This window comes from Salvelinus fontinalis, chromosome 11, assembly GCF_029448725.1.
Source record: "Salvelinus fontinalis isolate EN_2023a chromosome 11, ASM2944872v1, whole genome shotgun sequence".
In the NCBI taxonomy this organism is placed as follows: Eukaryota; Metazoa; Chordata; class Actinopteri; order Salmoniformes; family Salmonidae; genus Salvelinus; species Salvelinus fontinalis.
This window is the reverse complement of record NC_074675.1, coordinates 37,146,188-37,164,541: the sequence shown is the minus strand read 5'-3', so window position 1 is coordinate 37,164,541 and position 18,354 is coordinate 37,146,188. Positions and strand designations below refer to the sequence as shown.

General features: G+C 42.2%; 1 protein-coding gene across 4 annotated transcripts in view; it reads right to left on the bottom strand.

The window, feature by feature from the left end:
• Positions 1–17,945, bottom strand: part of LOC129865656 (6-phosphofructo-2-kinase/fructose-2,6-bisphosphatase-like) — a 97,771-nt gene extending 79,826 nt beyond the window's left edge. Inside the window, exons 1-2 of one of the 4 annotated variants that reach the window (XM_055938602.1) lie at positions 17,690–17,945; positions 17,140–17,265 (exon numbers count right to left, since the gene is read on the bottom strand). In XM_055938602.1, coding sequence (XP_055794577.1) covers positions 17,140–17,265; positions 17,690–17,780 — 217 coding nt within the window. In that variant the 5' untranslated portion in view covers positions 17,781–17,945. The remainder of the gene's footprint in view (positions 1–17,139; positions 17,266–17,689) is intronic. The other 3 variants (XM_055938603.1, XM_055938601.1, XM_055938600.1) reach the window with 3 other exon arrangements.
• Between the last annotated feature and the right edge of the window lie 409 nt (positions 17,946–18,354).

Genomic DNA, 18,354 nt, shown 5'->3' with positions numbered 1-18,354 from the left:
GCAGAATGCTGTGGTAGACATGCTGGCTAAGTGTGCCTTGAATTCTAAATAAAATCACAGACAGTGTCACCAGAAAAGCACCCCCACACCATCACACCTCCTCCTCTATGCTTCACGGTGGGAACCACACATGCGGAGATCATTCATTAACCTACTCTGCGTCTCACAAAGACACTGCGGTTGGAACCAAAAGTGTAAAATTTGGACACATCAGACCAAAGGACAGATTTCCACCAATCTAATGTCTATTGCTCGTGTTTCTTGGCCCAAGCAAGTCTCTTATTTTTATTGGTGTCCTTTAGTAGTGTTTTATTTGCAGCAATTCAACCACGAAGGCCTGATTCATGCAGTCTCCCCTGAACAGTTGATGTTGAGATGTGTCTGTTATTTGAACTTATTTGAACTCTGTTATTTGGGCTGCAATCTGCAATCTTATTCTAATGAACTGATCATATGCAGCAGAGGTAACTCTGGGTTTTCCTTTCCTGTGGCAGACCTCATGAGATCCAGTTTCATCATAGCGCTTGATGTTTTTTGCGACTACACTTGAAGAAACTTTTAAAGTTGTTGTAATTTTTCGGATTGACTGACCTTCGTGTCTTGATGGACTGTCGTTCCTCTTTGTTTATTTGAGCTGTTCTTGCCATAATATGGACTTGGTCTTTTACCAAATAGGATTGTCTTCTGTAGACCATCCCTACCTTGTCACAACACAATTGATTGGCTCAAAAACATTCAGAAGGAAAGAAATTCCACAAATTAACTTTGAACAAGTCACACCTGTTAACTGAAATGCATTCCAGGTGACTACCTCATGAAGCTTGAAGCTGGTTGAGAGAATGCCAGAAGTGTGTAAAATTGTCATCAAGGCAAAGGGTTGCTAATTTGTTTTGTTTAACACTTTTTTGGTTACTACATGATTCCGTATGTGTTATTTCATCGATTTGAGGTCTTCACTATTATTCTAAAATGTAAAAATATAGAAAAACCCTTGAATGAGTAGCTGTGTCCAAACTTTTGACTGGTACTGTAGCTGTACCATGATATTTGCACTGCTACTAGGTAACCCCCCAATTGTTCTACAAAATCCCACCCAGTAAAGCCCCTCCCCATCCCAAGTTGGGTTGTCGTCCCAGTGACCGGCAAGCCACCCCTGTCCTTTCGGATCCCTGTTCTGCCCAAGAACAGAAGCAGATCAACCGCTAAAAGCATTTCCAATGCCCTCACCTCCATTTTCTTTAAATATAGCTATTAAAAAACTATATGTATTAAAAAATCTTGTGTATCTTAATTTCCATTATTAACAATTAATATAATTAATAATAATGTTGACAGTTCATGCAAAATATTGTTACCTATAACCAGGATTGTCATTGCATTACATTTTTACAATTATTTTAGCAAACAATTTTTGTGATTCATCCTGTATTGTTCCTAACATCCTTACCCCCTAGCAACAGATGTGGGACACACACACACACACACACACACACACACACACACACACACACACACACACACACACACACACACACACACACACACACACACACACACACACACACACACACACACACACACACACACACACACACACACACACACACACACACACACATCATGGTTCCACCTGTGACCGTAGGGCAGCAGAGACCGTCTTAGAGACATTAACGACACTCAGGTGTGTCCAATTTACTCATTATTATTTCCCTGTTAAGGATAAACATAATACTTTACTGAGAAACGGTAGCCGTAAGACCAGAGTACACTTGAAAAAACAACAAACACTAAGTCTCAAACTCACTCAGGAAACGAAAGCACACTGTAAACAATTCAAGCTTCTGCAAAGGACAACAGAAAACACACCTCTTAACTTCTTGCGAATATAGGGGGTGCTGTTTCGATTTAGCATAAATCGGTCTCCAGATTAAACTGCCTAGTACTCAATTCTTGCTCGTACAATATGCATATTATTATTATTGGATAGAAAACACTCTCTAGTTTCTATAGCCGTTGGAATTATGTCTCTGAGTGAAACAGAACTCCTTCTACAGCACTTTTCATGACAGGGAGTGAGATTTCAGAAATCTTGGACCCTGTTCTCAGGTCAGTTGTAATGTCCCTGTAAATGCTATGGAGAAACAAACACTGCCTACGTCTTCCTCTAGATGTCAGTACGTGGTGACGCTTTGAATGGAGTCGATTGCGCAATCAGGGCCTGTATAAAACACCAATGACCGGAAGTACATTTCTTTTCGTCTCTGCGCCTGACGCACGATGGACATCGGACTTGCCTCCTTCCAAGCTGTTGTTTAGCCAGTAATATTTCTCCGGTCATGTTTTTACTCGTTATAGGTGTTAACCTTTTATGGCTGCAGCCCGACGCCGGTACACCTATGACAACATCCAGCTCAAGTGCAGGGCGCGAAATTCAAAATCTATTTTTTTTAAATATTTAACTTTCACACATTAACAAGTCCAATACAGCATTTGAAAGATAAACATCTTGTCAATCCAGCCAACATGTCCGATTTTTTAAATGTTTTACAGAGAAAACACCACATATATTTATGTTAGCTCACCACCAAATAAAAAGAGGACAGACATTTTTCACAGCACAAGTAGGATGCAAGTAGCATGCACAAGCCAACCTAACTAACCTAGAACCAACCTAAATAACCTAGAAAAAACTACCTCAGATGACAGTCCTATAACATTTTACACAATAAATCTATGTTTTGTTAAAAAAATGTGCATATTTTAGCTATAAATCAGTTTTACATTACTGCTACCATCATAGCTACAGTCAGAAATCGCACGGGAGTTGTCACGTTCCTGACCTATTTCTGTTAGTTTGTTGTATGTGTTAGTTGGTCAGGACGTGAGTTTGGGTGGGCATTCTATGATTTCTGTTTCTATGTTGGTTTATGGGTTGCCTGGTATGGCTCTTAATTAGAGGCAGGTGTTTGGCGTTCCTCTAATTGAGAGTCATATTTAGGTAGGTTGTTTCACAGTGTTCGTTGTGGGTGGTTGTCTCCTGTGTCTGTGTTTGTCGCACCATACGGGACTGTTCGGTTTGTTTTGTACATCATCATTTTGTGTAGTCTATTTTTCCCTGTTCGTGCGTTCTTCGTGTTTATGTGAGTTCGTCGTCCAGGTTTGTCTACACCGTTTGTTGTTTTGTTAGTTTATAGTCGAGTTCGTGTTTTCGTGTTTTCTTTAAATAAATTATGTGTTCACAACCCGCTGCGCCTTGGTTCCATCACTAATCCTCCTTTTCGGTTGAAGAGGAGGACCACCGTTACAGAACCACCCACCAATCCAGAATCAAGCAGCGGTGTAAACGGAGTAAGGGACAGTGCAAGAAGGAGGAATGGACTTGGGAGGATGTTTTGGACGGGAAAGGTTGCTACACATGGGAGGAGATCCTGGCTGGAAGGGATCGCCTCCCATGGGAACAGCTGGAGGCACTGAGGAGAGCAGAGGCAACCGGAGAAGGGAACCGGAGTTATGAGGGGACGCGTCTAGCACGGAAGCCCGAAAAGCTCGTGAGTACCACCCAAAAACTTCTTGGGGGGGGGATAAGAGGTAGTGGGCCAAGGGCAGGTAGGAGACCTGCGCCCACTTACCAGGCGAACCGTGGAGAGCGGGAGTACGGGCAGACACCGTGTTACGCAGTAGAGCGCACGGTGTCCCCTGTACGTGTGCATAGCCCAGTGCGGGTTATTCCACCTCCCCGCACTGGTAGGGCTAGATTGGGCATTGAGCCAAATGTCATGAAGCCGGCTCTACATATCTGGCCACCAGTACGTCTCCTTGGGCCGGCTTACATGGCACCAGCCTTACGCATGGTGTCCCCGGTTCGCCTACATAGCCCTGGTCGGCCGCCTACCTCCCCACACTGGTCGGCCGACGGGGAGCATTCAACCAGGTAAGGTTGGGCAGGCTCGGTGCTCAAGGGAGCCAGTATGCCAGCACGGTCCGGTATTTCCGGCACTACCTCCCCGCCCCAGCCCAGTACCACCAGTGCCTACACCACGCACCAGGCTTCCAGTGCGTTTTCAGAGCCCTGTTCCTCCTCCACGCACTCTCTCTATGGTGCGTGTCTCCAGTCCGGTGCCTCCAGTTCCGGCACCACGCACTAAGCCACCTGTGCGTCTCCGGAGCCCTGTTCACACTGTTCCTTCTCCCCGTACTCGTCCTGAGGTGCGTGCACTCAGCCCGGTGCCACCAGTGCCGGTACCACGCACCAGGCATATAGTACGTTTTGAGAGTCCAGTGTGCCCTGTCCCTGCTCCCCGCACTAGGCTTGAAGTGCGTGTCTCCAGTCCGGTGCCTCCAGTTCCGGCACCACGCACCAGGCCCACAGTGCGTCTCAGCCGGCCAGAGTCTGCCGTCTGCCCAACGGCGCCAGAACTGTCCGTCGGCCAAGCGCTGCATGAACTGCCCGTCTGCCATGAGCCTACAGAGCCTTCCGCCAGACAGGAGCAGCCAAAGCCTTCCGCCAGACAGGATCAGTCTGAGCCATCCGTCTCCCCAGCGCCGTCTGAGCCATCCGTCTGCCCAGTGCCGTCTGAGTCATCCGTCTGTCCCGAGCCATTAGAGCCGCCCGTCTGTCCCGAGCCGTCAGAGCCGTTAGTCAGTCAGGAGCCGCTAGAGCCATTCGTCAGTCAGGATCTGCCAGAGCCGCCAACCAGCCATGAGCATCCAGAGCCGTCAGCCAGCCATGAGCGTCCAGAGCCGTCAGCCAGCCATGAGCGTCCAGAGCCGTCAGCCAGCCATGAGCGTCCAGAGCCGTCAGCCAGCCATGAGCGTCCAGAGCCGTCAGCCAGCCATTAGCGTCCAGAGCCGTCAGCCAGTCATGAGCTGTCCCTCAGCCCAGAGCGGCTATTTATTCAGAACTGCCCCTCAGTCCAGAGCTGTCTCTCTGTCCGGAGCTGCCTTTCAGTCCGGAGTTGCCCCTCTATCCTGAGCTACCTCTCTATCCTGAGTTACCTCGCTATCCTGAGCTATCCCTCTGTCCTGAGCTATCCCTCTGTCCTGAGCTATCCCTCTATCCCGGTGCTGCCCCTGGTGTCGATGTTACCTAAAAGATTTAGTGGATGTAAGATGAGGGTGGTCATTTGTAGGGGGAAATGTAAGCTGGGATTGACTATGGTGGGGTGGGGACCTCGCCCTGAGCCTGAGCCACCACCGTGGTCAGATGCCCACCCAGACCCTCCCCTAGACTTTGTGCTGGTGCGCCCGGAGTTCGCACCTTATGGGGGGGGTTATGTCACGTTCCTGACCTATTTCTGTTAGTTTGTTGTATGTGTTAGTTGGTCAGGACGTGAGTTTGGGTGGGCATTCTATGTTGTCTGTTTCTATGTTGGTTTATGGGTTGCCTGGTATGGCTCTTAATTAGAGGCAGGTGTTTGGCGTTCCTCTAATTGAGAGTCATATTTAGGTAGGTTGTTTCACAGTGTTCGTTGTGGGTGGTTGTCTCCTGTGTCAGTGTTTGTCGCACCATACGGGACTGTTCGGTTTGTTTGTTCATCGTCATTTATGTGTAGGCTATTTTCCCTGTTCGTGCGTTCTTCGTGTTTTACTGTAAATTCGTATGTCCAGGTCTGTCTACTCCGTTTGTTATTTTGTTTATTAGTCAAGTGTATTTCGTTTTCGTGTTTTCCATCTTTACTTTAATAAATATCATGTCTTCACAATCCGCTGCATTTTGGTTCAATCCCTGCTCCTCCTCTTCGGATGAAGAGGAGATTATATTCACGTATAACGACAGTTTTCCAGGAGGCAATACAAAGTCCAACTTCGCGCCATGGAGAAAATAAATTATGGTGGTCCTCTCACTCCAAGAGGCTGTATTCAATCCCTGAACGAGATATTCAAGTCCTTTCTGCTCTCACTTCCGCATGACACCCAGGGGAAGGCGTATGACGTGTTTCTATGGTCCCAAGTGACATGCCCTTTTATAGACAAGCTCTTGAAAAGAGACCTCAAATTTGGAAATCTCACTTCCGGATAGGAAATGGGCTGCAGAAACCTGTATTGAAAAGTAAGGATAATTTAAAAAATGTAATTCAGCGATTTCATTAAGAATTAAATTGTCTATCAATCGCTGTCCACCCTGTATTTTTTTGTCAAGTTTATGAGTATTTATGTATAAGACTAGATCACTGTCCAATATGGCGCCCGACATTTTCTGACCAGCTTGGCTACTTTTCTCATTGTCTAACCACGATTTTGGTGGCTAAATATCCACATTTTCGAACAAACTCTATATGTTTGTTGTAAGATGATGTTACAGGAGTGTCATCTGAAGAATTCTGAGAAGGTTAGTGAAAAAATTAATACATTTTGGTGGTGATAATGCTATTGCTCTTTTTGCCGTGAATCAATGCTGGGGTAATGTTTGCACATGTGCTATGCTAATATAACGATTTATTGTGTTTTCGCTGTAAGACACTTAGAAAATCTGAAATATTGTCTGGATTCACAGGATCTGTGTCATTCAATTAGTGTACGCTGTGTATTTTTAAGAAATGTTTTATGATTAGTAATTAGGTAATACACGTTGCTCTCTGTATTTATTCAAGTCGAGTTGTGATGGTGGGTGCAATTGTATACTATGATTTCTACCTGAAATATGCACATTTTTCTAACAAAACCTATCCTATACAATAAATATGTTATCAGACTGTCATCTGATGAGGTTTTTTCTTGGTTAGTGGCTATCAATATCTTTATTTGGCCAAATTGGTGATAGCTACTGGTGCTGAGAAAAAATGGTGGACAAAGAAAAATGGTGATTTTTGCTAACGTGGTTAGCTAATAGATTTACATATTGTGTCTTCCCTGTAAAACATTTTACAAATCAGAGATGATGGCTTGAATCACAAGATCTGTATCTTTCATTTGGTGTCTTGGACTTGTGATTGAATGATATTTAGATGCTACTATTTAATTGTGACTCTATGCTAGCTATGCTATTCAGCTTTTTTACTGGTGGGGGAGGTGGGGGTGCTCCCGGATCCGGGTTTCTGAGTCGGTAGAAGTTAATGGCTGGGGGGCAGTATTGAGTAGCCTGGATGAATAAGGTGCCCAGAGTAAACTGACTGCTACTCAGGCCCAGAAGCTAAAATATGCATAATCTGACACTGTGGTGGGATTAACAACAAGATTATATTTAAAATGGTGTAAAATACTTGAATGTTTGAGGAATTTTAATTGTGAGATTTCTGTTGTTTGAATTTGGCGCCCTGCACTTTCACTGGCTGTTGTCATATCGATGCCGTTAACGGGATCAGCCGTAAGAAGTTCACTTCTTTGGGATAGGGGGCGGTATTTTCACGTCCGGATGAAAAGCGTGCCCAAAGTAAACGCCTGCTACTCAAGCCCAGAAGCTAGGATATGCATATATGCATATTGGTATATCTGGATAGAAAACACTCTGAAGTTCCTAAAACTGTTCAAATAATGTCTGTGAGTTTAACAGAACTGAAATGGCAGGCGAAACCCAGAGGACAAACCTTTAAAAAATAAAATAAAATCAGCATACCACTGATTTCAATGTGCACTTTTATAATAGGGCGAAATGGTCCCCGATTGCAGTTCCTAGGGCTTCCACCAGATGTCAATAGTCTTTAGAAAGAGTTTCAGGCTGTTTTTTGGAAAAATTAGGGAGAAGTTGTAGTTTTTCTATGTGGCTCCCCTTTTGGCTGTAGTGTTTCCAAGCGCATGGCCGAGAGAGTGCGTTCTTTTTGTTTATCTCCGGTAAAGACAATAACGTTTCTCCGTCCTAAATTGTATCATTTATTTGTGTTTTAGGGTACCTAAGTATTGATTATAAACGTTGATTGACTTGTTTGGATAAGTTTATTGGTAACGTTTGGGATTCATTTTGTATGCATTTTGAAGGAAGGAAACCGATTGGATTAATGACTGAAGTGCGCCAGCTAAACTGAGTTTTTATGGATATAAAGAAGGAATTCATCGAACAAAAGGACCCTTATATCGCTATTTCTGACTTTCGTGTCGCAACTCCCTGGTTGAAAATGATTTGTTATGCATTTGTGTGCTGGACGCTGTCCTCAGATAATCACATGGTTTGCATTCGCCGTAAAGGCTTTTTGAAATCTGACACCTTGGCTGGATTAACTTCTACTGGGTCACAATCCCGGATCCGGGAGCATCCTCATCAGTAAAAAGCTGACTAGCATAGCCTAGCATAGCGCCACAAGTAAATACTAGCATATAAATATTATGAAATCACAAGTCCAAGACACCAAATGAAAGATACACATCTTGTGAATCCAGCCATCATTTCCGATTTTTTTAATGTTTTACAGCGAAAACACAATATGTATTTCTATTAGCTAACCACAATAGCAAAAGACTCAACCGCATATTCACAATTTTTTTACCGCATAGGTAGCTATCACAAATTCGACCAAATAGAGATATAATTAGTCACTAACCGAGAAACAACTTCATCAGATGACAGTCTTATAACATGTTATACAATAAATCTATGTTTTGTTCGAAAATGTGCATATTTCAGGTATAAATCATAGTTTTACATTGCAGCTACCATCACAAATATCACCAAAGCAGACGGAATAATTACAGAGAGAAACGTGAAATACCTAAATACTCCTCATAAAACATTTATGAAAAATACATGGTGTACAGCAAATGAAAGATAAACATCTTGTGAGTCCAGCCAATATTTCAGATTTTTTAAGTGTTTTACAGCGAAAACACAATATAGCATTATATTAGCTTACTACAATAGCCAACCACACAACCGCATTCATTCACCGCAAAAGTAGCGATCGCAAAAAAACAGCAAAAGATATAAAATGATTCACTAACCTTGACAAACTTCATCAGATGACAGTCCTATAACATCATGTTACACAATACATATATGTTTTGTTCGAAAATGTGCATATTTAGCGGTACAAATTGTGGTTTTACAATGTGAATACGTAGCAAAACTGCACAAAATTGTCCGGAGATATCTTGAACAGTGACCTAATCTAATCAAATAACTCATCATAAACTTTACAAAAAAATGCATGTTGTACAGCAAATGAAAGATACACTAGTTCTTAATGCAACCGCTGTGTTCGATTTTTTTAAATAACTTTAGTACGACATACAGCTTACGTTATAGCGAGACAGTGCCTAAAATAAGGGAGGAAAATATGACTAAACATTTTCCACAGAAATACGAAATAACATCATAAATGGTTCCTACTTTTGCTGAGCTTCCATCAGAATCTTGTACAAAGAGTCCTTTGTCCAGAATAATCGTTGTTTGGTTTTAGAATGTCCTCTTCTCCTGTCGAATTAGCAACCATAGCTAGCCATGTGGCGCAAACATGGCCAACTTCACATGACGCAAAGAAAATAAAATTCCAAAACTCGCAATAAACGTTCAATAAACTGATATAACTCGGTTTAAAAAAACTACTTTATGTTGTTTTTATCACCTATATCAAATAAAATCAGAGCCGGAGATGTCTAACGTGTATACCGAAAGCTTTTCAGAAGGCAATCTCGGGTTCCTTCTCTCGCCTTCCAAGACAATGAAATTTCCAGACACGTCATTCCAAAAGCTCTTGTTCGGCCTCAGATCAAGCTAGACACCCCATTCCACCACTCACTGCCTGTTGACATCTAGTGGAAGGCGTATGCAGTGCATGTATATCCATAGATTTCAGGCAAATTAATAGGAAGGCCCTGGAACAGAGCCTCGATTTCAGATTTTCACTTCCTGTTAGGAAGTTTGCGGCAAAATGAGTTCTGTTTTACTCACAGATATAATTCAAACGGTTTTAGAAACTAGAGAGTGTTTTCTATCCAATAGTAATAATAATATGCATATTGTATGAGCAAGAATAGAGTACGAGGCAGTTTAATTTGGGCACGATTTTTTACAAAGTGAAAATAGCGCCTCCTATTGACAAATTTGAAGCGGTCACCAACTTGTCCCACCTTACTCAAGCAGGTTCAGAAGTTCCGTCAAATTTTACTAGCAGAGCCTCTCACGGTTCTAACCCGCAAGTCTCAAACCCGTCTTTGCTGGACTTCATTCCGGGCCTACAATTTGCCCGGTCGCTGCGGTCAGACCGAGTGAGCTGCGGTCAAGTTGTTAAACTCGGCACAACTAAGAGACCACGGTGATGCCATTTGCCAACACTTTCAGTGTTGATTTCATTCTGTCCATTTGGGGATGGTAAATCACTGTTTAAACTTATTGGAAATGGACAGTCAGACAATTAAGTCACCCATCCATCAGTCAATAAGATGGCATACTTACACCAAACTGATACCTACTGACACCAAACCCACTTTGTCCAACTCGTTTAGAAGCCAACTATCACATATTTCAGAGCTGGCCCAAAAGTCACAGCGCCTTCTGTTAAAACCATAATAAAAACTTAAAACACATAGTTACGTTCCAGCTGCGGGTCCAGTTCTGACATTATGTGTAGGTCTAGCTGAGGCGACCCCAGATAACGAGTTTCGGTTCGATAGGTCATTTGGAGCCTGAGCAGCGACCTTAAGGATAAGTTTATCTATAATTCCATGCATAACACTTATGTCCTTTATCAAAGTTTATTATGAGTATTTCTGTAAATTGATATGGGTCTCTGCAAAATCACCAGATGTTTTGGAAGCAAAACATTACTGAACATAACGTGCCAATGTAAACTGAGATTGTTGGATAAAAATATAAACTTTATCGAACAAAACATACATGTATTGTGTAACATGAAGTCCTATGAGTGTCATCTGATGAAGATCATCAAAGGTTAGTGATCAATTTTATCTCTATTTCTGCTTTTTGTGACTCCTCTCTTTGGCTGGAAAAATTGCTGTGTTTTTCCGTGACTTGGCGCTGACCTAACATAATCGAATGGTGTGCTTTCTCTATAAAGCCTTTTGAAATCAGACACGATGGCTAGATTAAACCTTTTGTCAATAGGGGGGCGCTATTTTCACTTTGTAAAAGATCGTGCTCAAATTAAACTGGTAAACTGTACTCAATTCTTGATCGTACAATATGCATAGTACTATTGCATATTACTATTGGATAGAAAACACTCTCTAGTTTCTAAAACCGTTTGAATTATATCTGTGAGTAAAACAGAACTCATTTTGCAGCAAACTTCCTGACAGGAAGTGAAAAATCTGAAATCGAGGCTCTGTTCATTGGCCTTCCTATTAATTTGCCTGAAATCTATGGATCTACATGCACTGTATAAGCCTTCCACTAGATGTCAACAGGCAGTGAGAGGTGGAATGGGGTGTCTAGCTTGATCTGAGGCCGAACAAGAGCTTTTGGAATGACGTGTATGGAATTTTCATTGTCTTGGAAGGCGCGAGAAGGAACCCCAGATTGCGTTCTGAAAAGCTTTCGGTATAGACGTTAGATATCTCCGGCTCTTATTTATTTGATATATGTGATAAAAACATCAAAGTAGTTTTTTTAAACCGAGTTATATCAGTTTATTGAACGTTTATTGCGAGTTTTGGAATTTTATTTTCTTTGCGTCATGTGAAGTTGGGCACGTTTGCGCCACATGGGTAGCTATGTTTGCTAATTCGACAGGAGAAGAGGACATTCTAAAACCAAACAACGATTATTCTGGACAAAGGACTCCTTGTACAAGATTCTGATGGAAACTTAGCAAAAGTAGGAACCATTTATGTTATTTCGTATTTCTGTTGAAAATGTTTAGTCACATTTTCCGCCCTTATTTTGAAAGCTGTCTCGCTATAACGTAGGCTGTATGTCGTACTAAAGTTATTTTTTTAAATCTAACACAGCGGTTGCATTAAGAACTAGTGTATCTTTCATTTGCTGTCCAACATGTATTTTTTAGTATAGTTTATGATGAGTTATTTGATTAGATTAGGTGACTGTCCAAGATTTCTCCGGACAATTTTGTGCAGTTTTGACTACGTATTCACATTGTAAAACCACGATTTGTACCGCTAAATATGCACATTTTCGAACATAACATATATGTATTGTGTAACATGATGTTATAGGACTGTCATCTGATGAAGTTTGTCAAGGTTAGTGAATCATTTTATAACTTTTGCTGTTTTTTTGCGATCGCTACCTTTGCGGTGAATGAATGCGGTTGTGTGGTTGGCTATTGTAGTAAGCTAATATAATGCTATATTGTGTTTTCGCTGTAAAACACTTAAAAAATCTGTATTGGCTGGATTCACAAGATGTTTGTCTTTCATTTGCTGTACACCATGTATTTTTCATAAATGTTTTATAATGAGTATTTAGGTATTTCACGTTGCTCTCTGTAGTTTTTCTAGCTGCTTTGGTGATATTTGTGATTGTAGCTGCAATGTAAAACTATGATTTATACCTGAAATATGCAAATTTTTCGAACAAAACATAGATTTATTGTATAACATGTTATAAGACTGTCATCTGATTAAGTTGTTTCTTTGTTAGTGACTAATTATATCTCTATTTGGTCGAATTTGTGATAGCTACCTACGCGGTAAGAAAATGGTGAAAATACGCGAGTCTTTTGCTATTGTGGTTAGCTAATAGAAATACATATTGTGTTTTCGCTGTAAAACATTAAAAAAATCGGAAATGATGGCTGGATTCACAAGATGTGTATCTTTCATTTGGTGTCTTGGACTTGTGATTTCATGATATTTATATGCTAGTATTTACTTGTGGCGCTATGCTAGGCTATGCTAGTCAGCTTTTTTACTGATGAGGATGCTCCCGGATCCGGGATGGTGACTCGTGAGAAGTTAACAAGAAGTTAAGCTTTAATTTGGTGTATTGCGCTTGTGAATGTATGAAAGTTAAATATTTCCTCAAAAAAAAAAAACATTTTGCGCTCTGCCATTTCAGCGGATGTTGGCTAAGGGTTCCTAGCCTTAAGAAGTAAAGACTTGAAACTCAGGATTCTGTACAAGGGTGTCCCAAGGAGGATATGTATTTATTCTTAAATTCGGGTCTTAGGTGCAGTGTCTATTTCCAAAAAGTTTTAACAGTGATTTACCATCACCAAATGGACAGGCTAAAATCAACACCAACACCATGGTAAATGCCCATTGTAAAGTATTGCTAATGGACAATGTACATTTCAAATACATTTAATTAGGAATTTACCATCAACTAATGGGCAGGCTGAAATCAACACCAACGAGCGATGGAGAGGAACCACTGTCACTGCTAGGCCATCCCAAGTTCAACGAGCAATTAGGCATTTCAGAAATATATTAGATCACGTCTAATATGTGATGGTAATTTCCCATTGTAATGTATTGCTAATGGACAGTGTCCAATACACATAATACATTGCCCATCTTAACATGTTATACTGCAGTTGGAGTGTCCATTGCCAATATATTGAACAGTGTCCGTTACACATATGCTATTATTGTCAGTGTGAACATGCTCTTCTGCAAGTTGACAGTATCTATTGACAATGTACGTATATCCATAAGGACTTCCTATTATGAAATGGACATGGAAATTCTGACTTCCTGTGATCAAACATGACAAATAGACCTTCTAGGTTAATTCAGGGTTTAACATAGTGATATATATATAATTTGGTGAGTATATAGGCCATCTCGACATTATAAATGCCATTTGCACATGGTTCACTGACTTTTGCGTTCGGAAGCCGACTTCCTATGATTATATCATATACTTTCAATATTTATATATGCCATTTGGACATTTCCTATGCAATTTGGACATGGTTCTGTTACTTTGGTGTTTGGAAACTGACTTCCTATGATCATATATGGCAAATGGACAAAACATAGGCCTTATGGACAAACTCGCATAAAATAAGACAAATCCATGTCCATACGGTTTCTACATATGCATAATTGACCCAAAAATCGACTCAAAGCGCATTTTTTTACGAGGTTAAAATATTTGGTAAAATGTTGAATATTTTACCCTTTGAGACCTGACTTTCAGACCATTTCACATATGACATCCTAATGTGGAGCGCGCTCACCACCTTTTGGATTTATGGTTTATAACACGTGGCATTTCACATATTCCACTTGCAATATGTTTGACCAACTGCCGCCCAATTGAGTGGTATTTACGATTGCCAATAAGATGCCATTCATTTTTATCCATTTCATGGGGTCTTCACTTACCCAGGACATTGTCTCAGATTGTGGGCCCCAGTTTGTCGCACAGTATTGGAAAACCTTCTGCTCCCTGTTGGGGGCATAGGTGAGTCTCTCCTCGGTATTCCACCCACAGTAGAATGGGTAAACGGAGCGGTCCAACCAGGAGCTGGTAAGGTTCCTCTGCTGTTTCGTCTGCAGCCAGCCCAGCAACTGGAGAAAGTGCCTTGTCTGGGTGGAGTATGCTCACAACACACCGCGGAACTCATCCACTGGACGGTCGCCGTTTGAATGTCAGTTCGGGTTCGCCCCCCCCCCGTTTCCTGAACAAGAGGCCGAAACAGGGGTGCCTTTAGCTGAGGCGTTCATTTGACAAGGTCGCCACACCTGGATCAGAGCGCGATCCTCCTTGCTCCGCTCCTCTGCCCAACACCAACACCAGGAAAACAGGCACCGAAGACCTCTTCGGCTATTCCGACCGGGTCAACGGGTGTGGCTGTCCACCCGTGATATTACCTTAAAGGTGGACTCGCAGAAGCTCGCTCCATGCTACATAGGACCATTCAAGATCCTGAGTCACATCAACCCGGTCAACTATTGTCTCGAGCTTCTCAGGGCTATGAGGGTCTGTCCATCCTTCCATGCCTCCCGTCTCAAGTTAGTAATGACCAGTCCCTTCTCTCCCCCTACACCTGCCCCTCCGCCCCCTCGACTTGTTGATGGTCGCCCGGCCTACACAGACCGCCGTCTGTTGGATGCTTGTTGGGTCCGAGGCACCCTGCGATACCTGGTGGACTGTGAGGGCTAGGCCCCGAGGAGCGGGCATGGGTGGCTGCCCAGGACATCCTGGATCCAGGACTCTTTTGGGACTTCAACCAACTGTTTGGTGGCCGCCCTGGCTCCGCGGCTGGAGCCGCTCCTGAAGGGGGTACTGTCATGGTTCCACCTGTGACCAGAGGGCGGCAGAGGCCGTCCTAGAGACATTAACGACACTCAGGTGTTTCCAATTTACTCATTATGATTTTTTGGTTAAAAGAAGTGTGTTTTCTGTTGTCCTTTGCTGAAGCTAGAATAGTTTACCTTGTGCGTTCGTTTCCTGAGTGAGTTTGAGACTTAGTGTTTTGTTGTGTGTCTTATGGTACATTTAGTTGGAACGCCTATCCTGTTGTGGTATCTGGTTAACATGTTGTGGTAGTGGGTTGTGTTGTGTAAATTGTGTTGTGTAGCGGTACCTTTTGTTGGAAATCCTATCCAGTTGATGTATCTGGTTAACTTCTTGTGTTGTGTTATGTGGTATTGTGTTTTGTTGTGTTGATGTACCTTTTAATTGGAACTCCTATCCCGTTGAGGTATTTGGTTAACTTCTCTAGGATAGGGGGCAGCATTTTCACGTTTGGATGAAAAGCGTGACCAGAGTAAACTGCCTCCTACTCAGTCCCATATGCTAATATATGCATATTATTATTAGTATTGGATAGAAAACACTCTGAAGGTTCTAAAACTGTTTGAGTCATGTCTGTGACTATAACAGAACTTATTTGGCAGGCAAAGCCCCGAGGACAAACTTTTTTAGGTCACTCTCTTTTCAATAAGGATTTCATTGGGAATCCAGATTTCTAAGGGACCTTCCTGCAGTTCCTATCGCTTCCACTGGATGTCAACAGTCTTTAGAAATTGGTTGAGGTTTTTCCTTTGAGAAATTAAGAAGTAGCCATGTTCAGAATGAGGCTCCAGTGAAGTGTACTGTTTGTTAGAGGCGTGTAACCAGAAAGCTTGCTACACATTGTTTTCCTCTGGTATTGAACACAGATCATCCCGTCTTCAGTTTTATCGATTATTTACATTAAAAATACCTAAAGTTGTATTACAAAAGTAGTTTGAAATGTTTGGACAAAGCTTACAGGTAACTTTTGAGATATTTTGTAGTTGTCACGTTTGTCGTATGGTGGAAGAGAGGAGGACCAAGGCGCAGCGTGATATAAATACATTCTTCTTATTTATTTACCGAAACGAAGAACACTAAACACACTATCAAAATAACAAACGAACGTAACGCTATATAATCAATAAGTGCAGACACAGGCAACTTACACATAGACAATAACCCACGAAATACCCAACGGAATATGGCTGCCTAAATATGGTTCCCAATCAGAGACAACAATAAACAGCTGCCTCTAATTGAGAACCAATCTAGGCAACCATAGACATACAAACACCTAGACAAGTTAACATCCCATAAACATACAAAACCCATAGACAAGAAATACACATACATCCCCCATGTCACACCCTGACCTAACCAAAATAATAAAGAAAACAAAGATAACTCAGGTCACGGCGTGACAGTAGTCACGTTGTGCAAGTTGGAACCAGTGTTTTTCTGGATCTAATGCGCCAAATAAATGGACATTTTGGATATATATCGACAGAATTAATTGAACAAAAGTACCATTTGTGATGTTTATGGGACATATTGGAGTGCCAACAGAAGAAGCTCGTCAAAGGTAGGGCATGAATTATATCTTTATTTCTGTGTTTTGTGTCACGCCGGGAGGGTTGAAATATGATGGTCTGTGATTGTTAGCTGGGGTGCTATCCTCAGATAATAGCATTGTTTGCTTTTGCCGTAAAGTGTTTTTGAAATCTGACACGTTGGCTGGATTCACAACAAGTGTAGCTTTAATTTGGTGTATTGAATGTGTGATTTCATGAAAGTTAAATTTCTATGGAAATTTATTTGAATTTGGCGCTCTGCATTTTCACTGGATGTTGGCCAGGTGGGACGCTACCGTCCCACATATCCCAGAGAGGTTAACGTGCTGTGCTGTGTGGTATTGGGTTGTGATGTGTTGTGTTGAGATACCTTTAGTTGGAATTCCTATCCAGTTGAGGTATCTGGTTAACTTCTTGTATTGTGTTGTGGCACCTTTTGTTGGAACTCCTATCCAGTTGAGGTATCTAGTTAATTTTGTGTGTGTGTGGTACCTTTAGTGGGAACTCCTATCCAGTTGAGGTATCTGGTTAACTTCTTGGAGATGTAGGTCTTCCCTCTAGCAGGCAGCCCCACCATCACAATCATGGTAGGAGAGTTAGTGAACTGGGGAACGGACGCTGAAAAACACACACAAACATACACACACAGATGGATTAAAAACTGACATGACACACACATACACATGTATTGGAGTTATTAAAAGATCACAGAACACACACACACATCAATTTTAGAGAAATGGATAGATCACGTAACACACACGCACAGACGTACGCACACAACGACACACATAGACACGACCTTGGTCTTAGGGGTGAACGGCCCTTAGGTCTCTCTCAGAGAGATACAGTGTTCCATACTGCAAGTCATACCCTGGCCCCAACACACACACACAAACAAACACACAATTTGAAACAATACTAAAGTTCTGTTGGTTACAAGCACCAACCTGTTCTTTACAGGTAATGAACCACAGAGAGACCGACCGGTATGTGTGTCTGTTGTTTCCATGTGTATATTTGTGTGTATGTGTGTACTTACACCCTCGACGTCGGTACAGCTTGCTACTCATGGAGGGAATCCAAATCTTCTCCAAAGGGTTCTGAGTTAGCTTGGTCTGCCTCTGAGACATGATTTACAAAACAGTGTCCGTATGTAAGCGAGAGAGAGACGGAGGAGAGCAAGATGGAGAAAGAGAGAGAGAGTAGCCTGGAGAGAGACAAGGTGTGTGACACAGTTTGAGAAACTGTCTGTGTGGGTCACCTCATGATGGGAGCGGCCTAACTCTCTGTGTGTGTGTGTGTGTGTGTGGTATCGGTACTTGCTCCTCCTCTCCAAGTGGGTTACATGGTGTGAGGTTATACAGATGTATGGGCAACTTCCCGAGTGGGAGGAGATACAGTACCAGGGCTTTATAGAACTGGAAGGAGTAGAACAGATATTCGCCAAACACTCTGAGCTACCCAACCATGACCACTATAACAGTCACCAAATGTTGTGGGAATGTCAGGTCTACTCATGATGCTAATTATCTGATTCTGTCATTGTCTGATTCTCTAATTCTCCAATTCTTTAATGTGTGAAAGTTAAATATTTAAAAAAAATATCTTTTGAATTTCGCGCCCTGCACTTTGAGCTGGCTGTTGTCATAAGTGTACCGACGTCGGGCTTGCACGCCAAATAGGTTAAAGCGAGACCGCACCTAG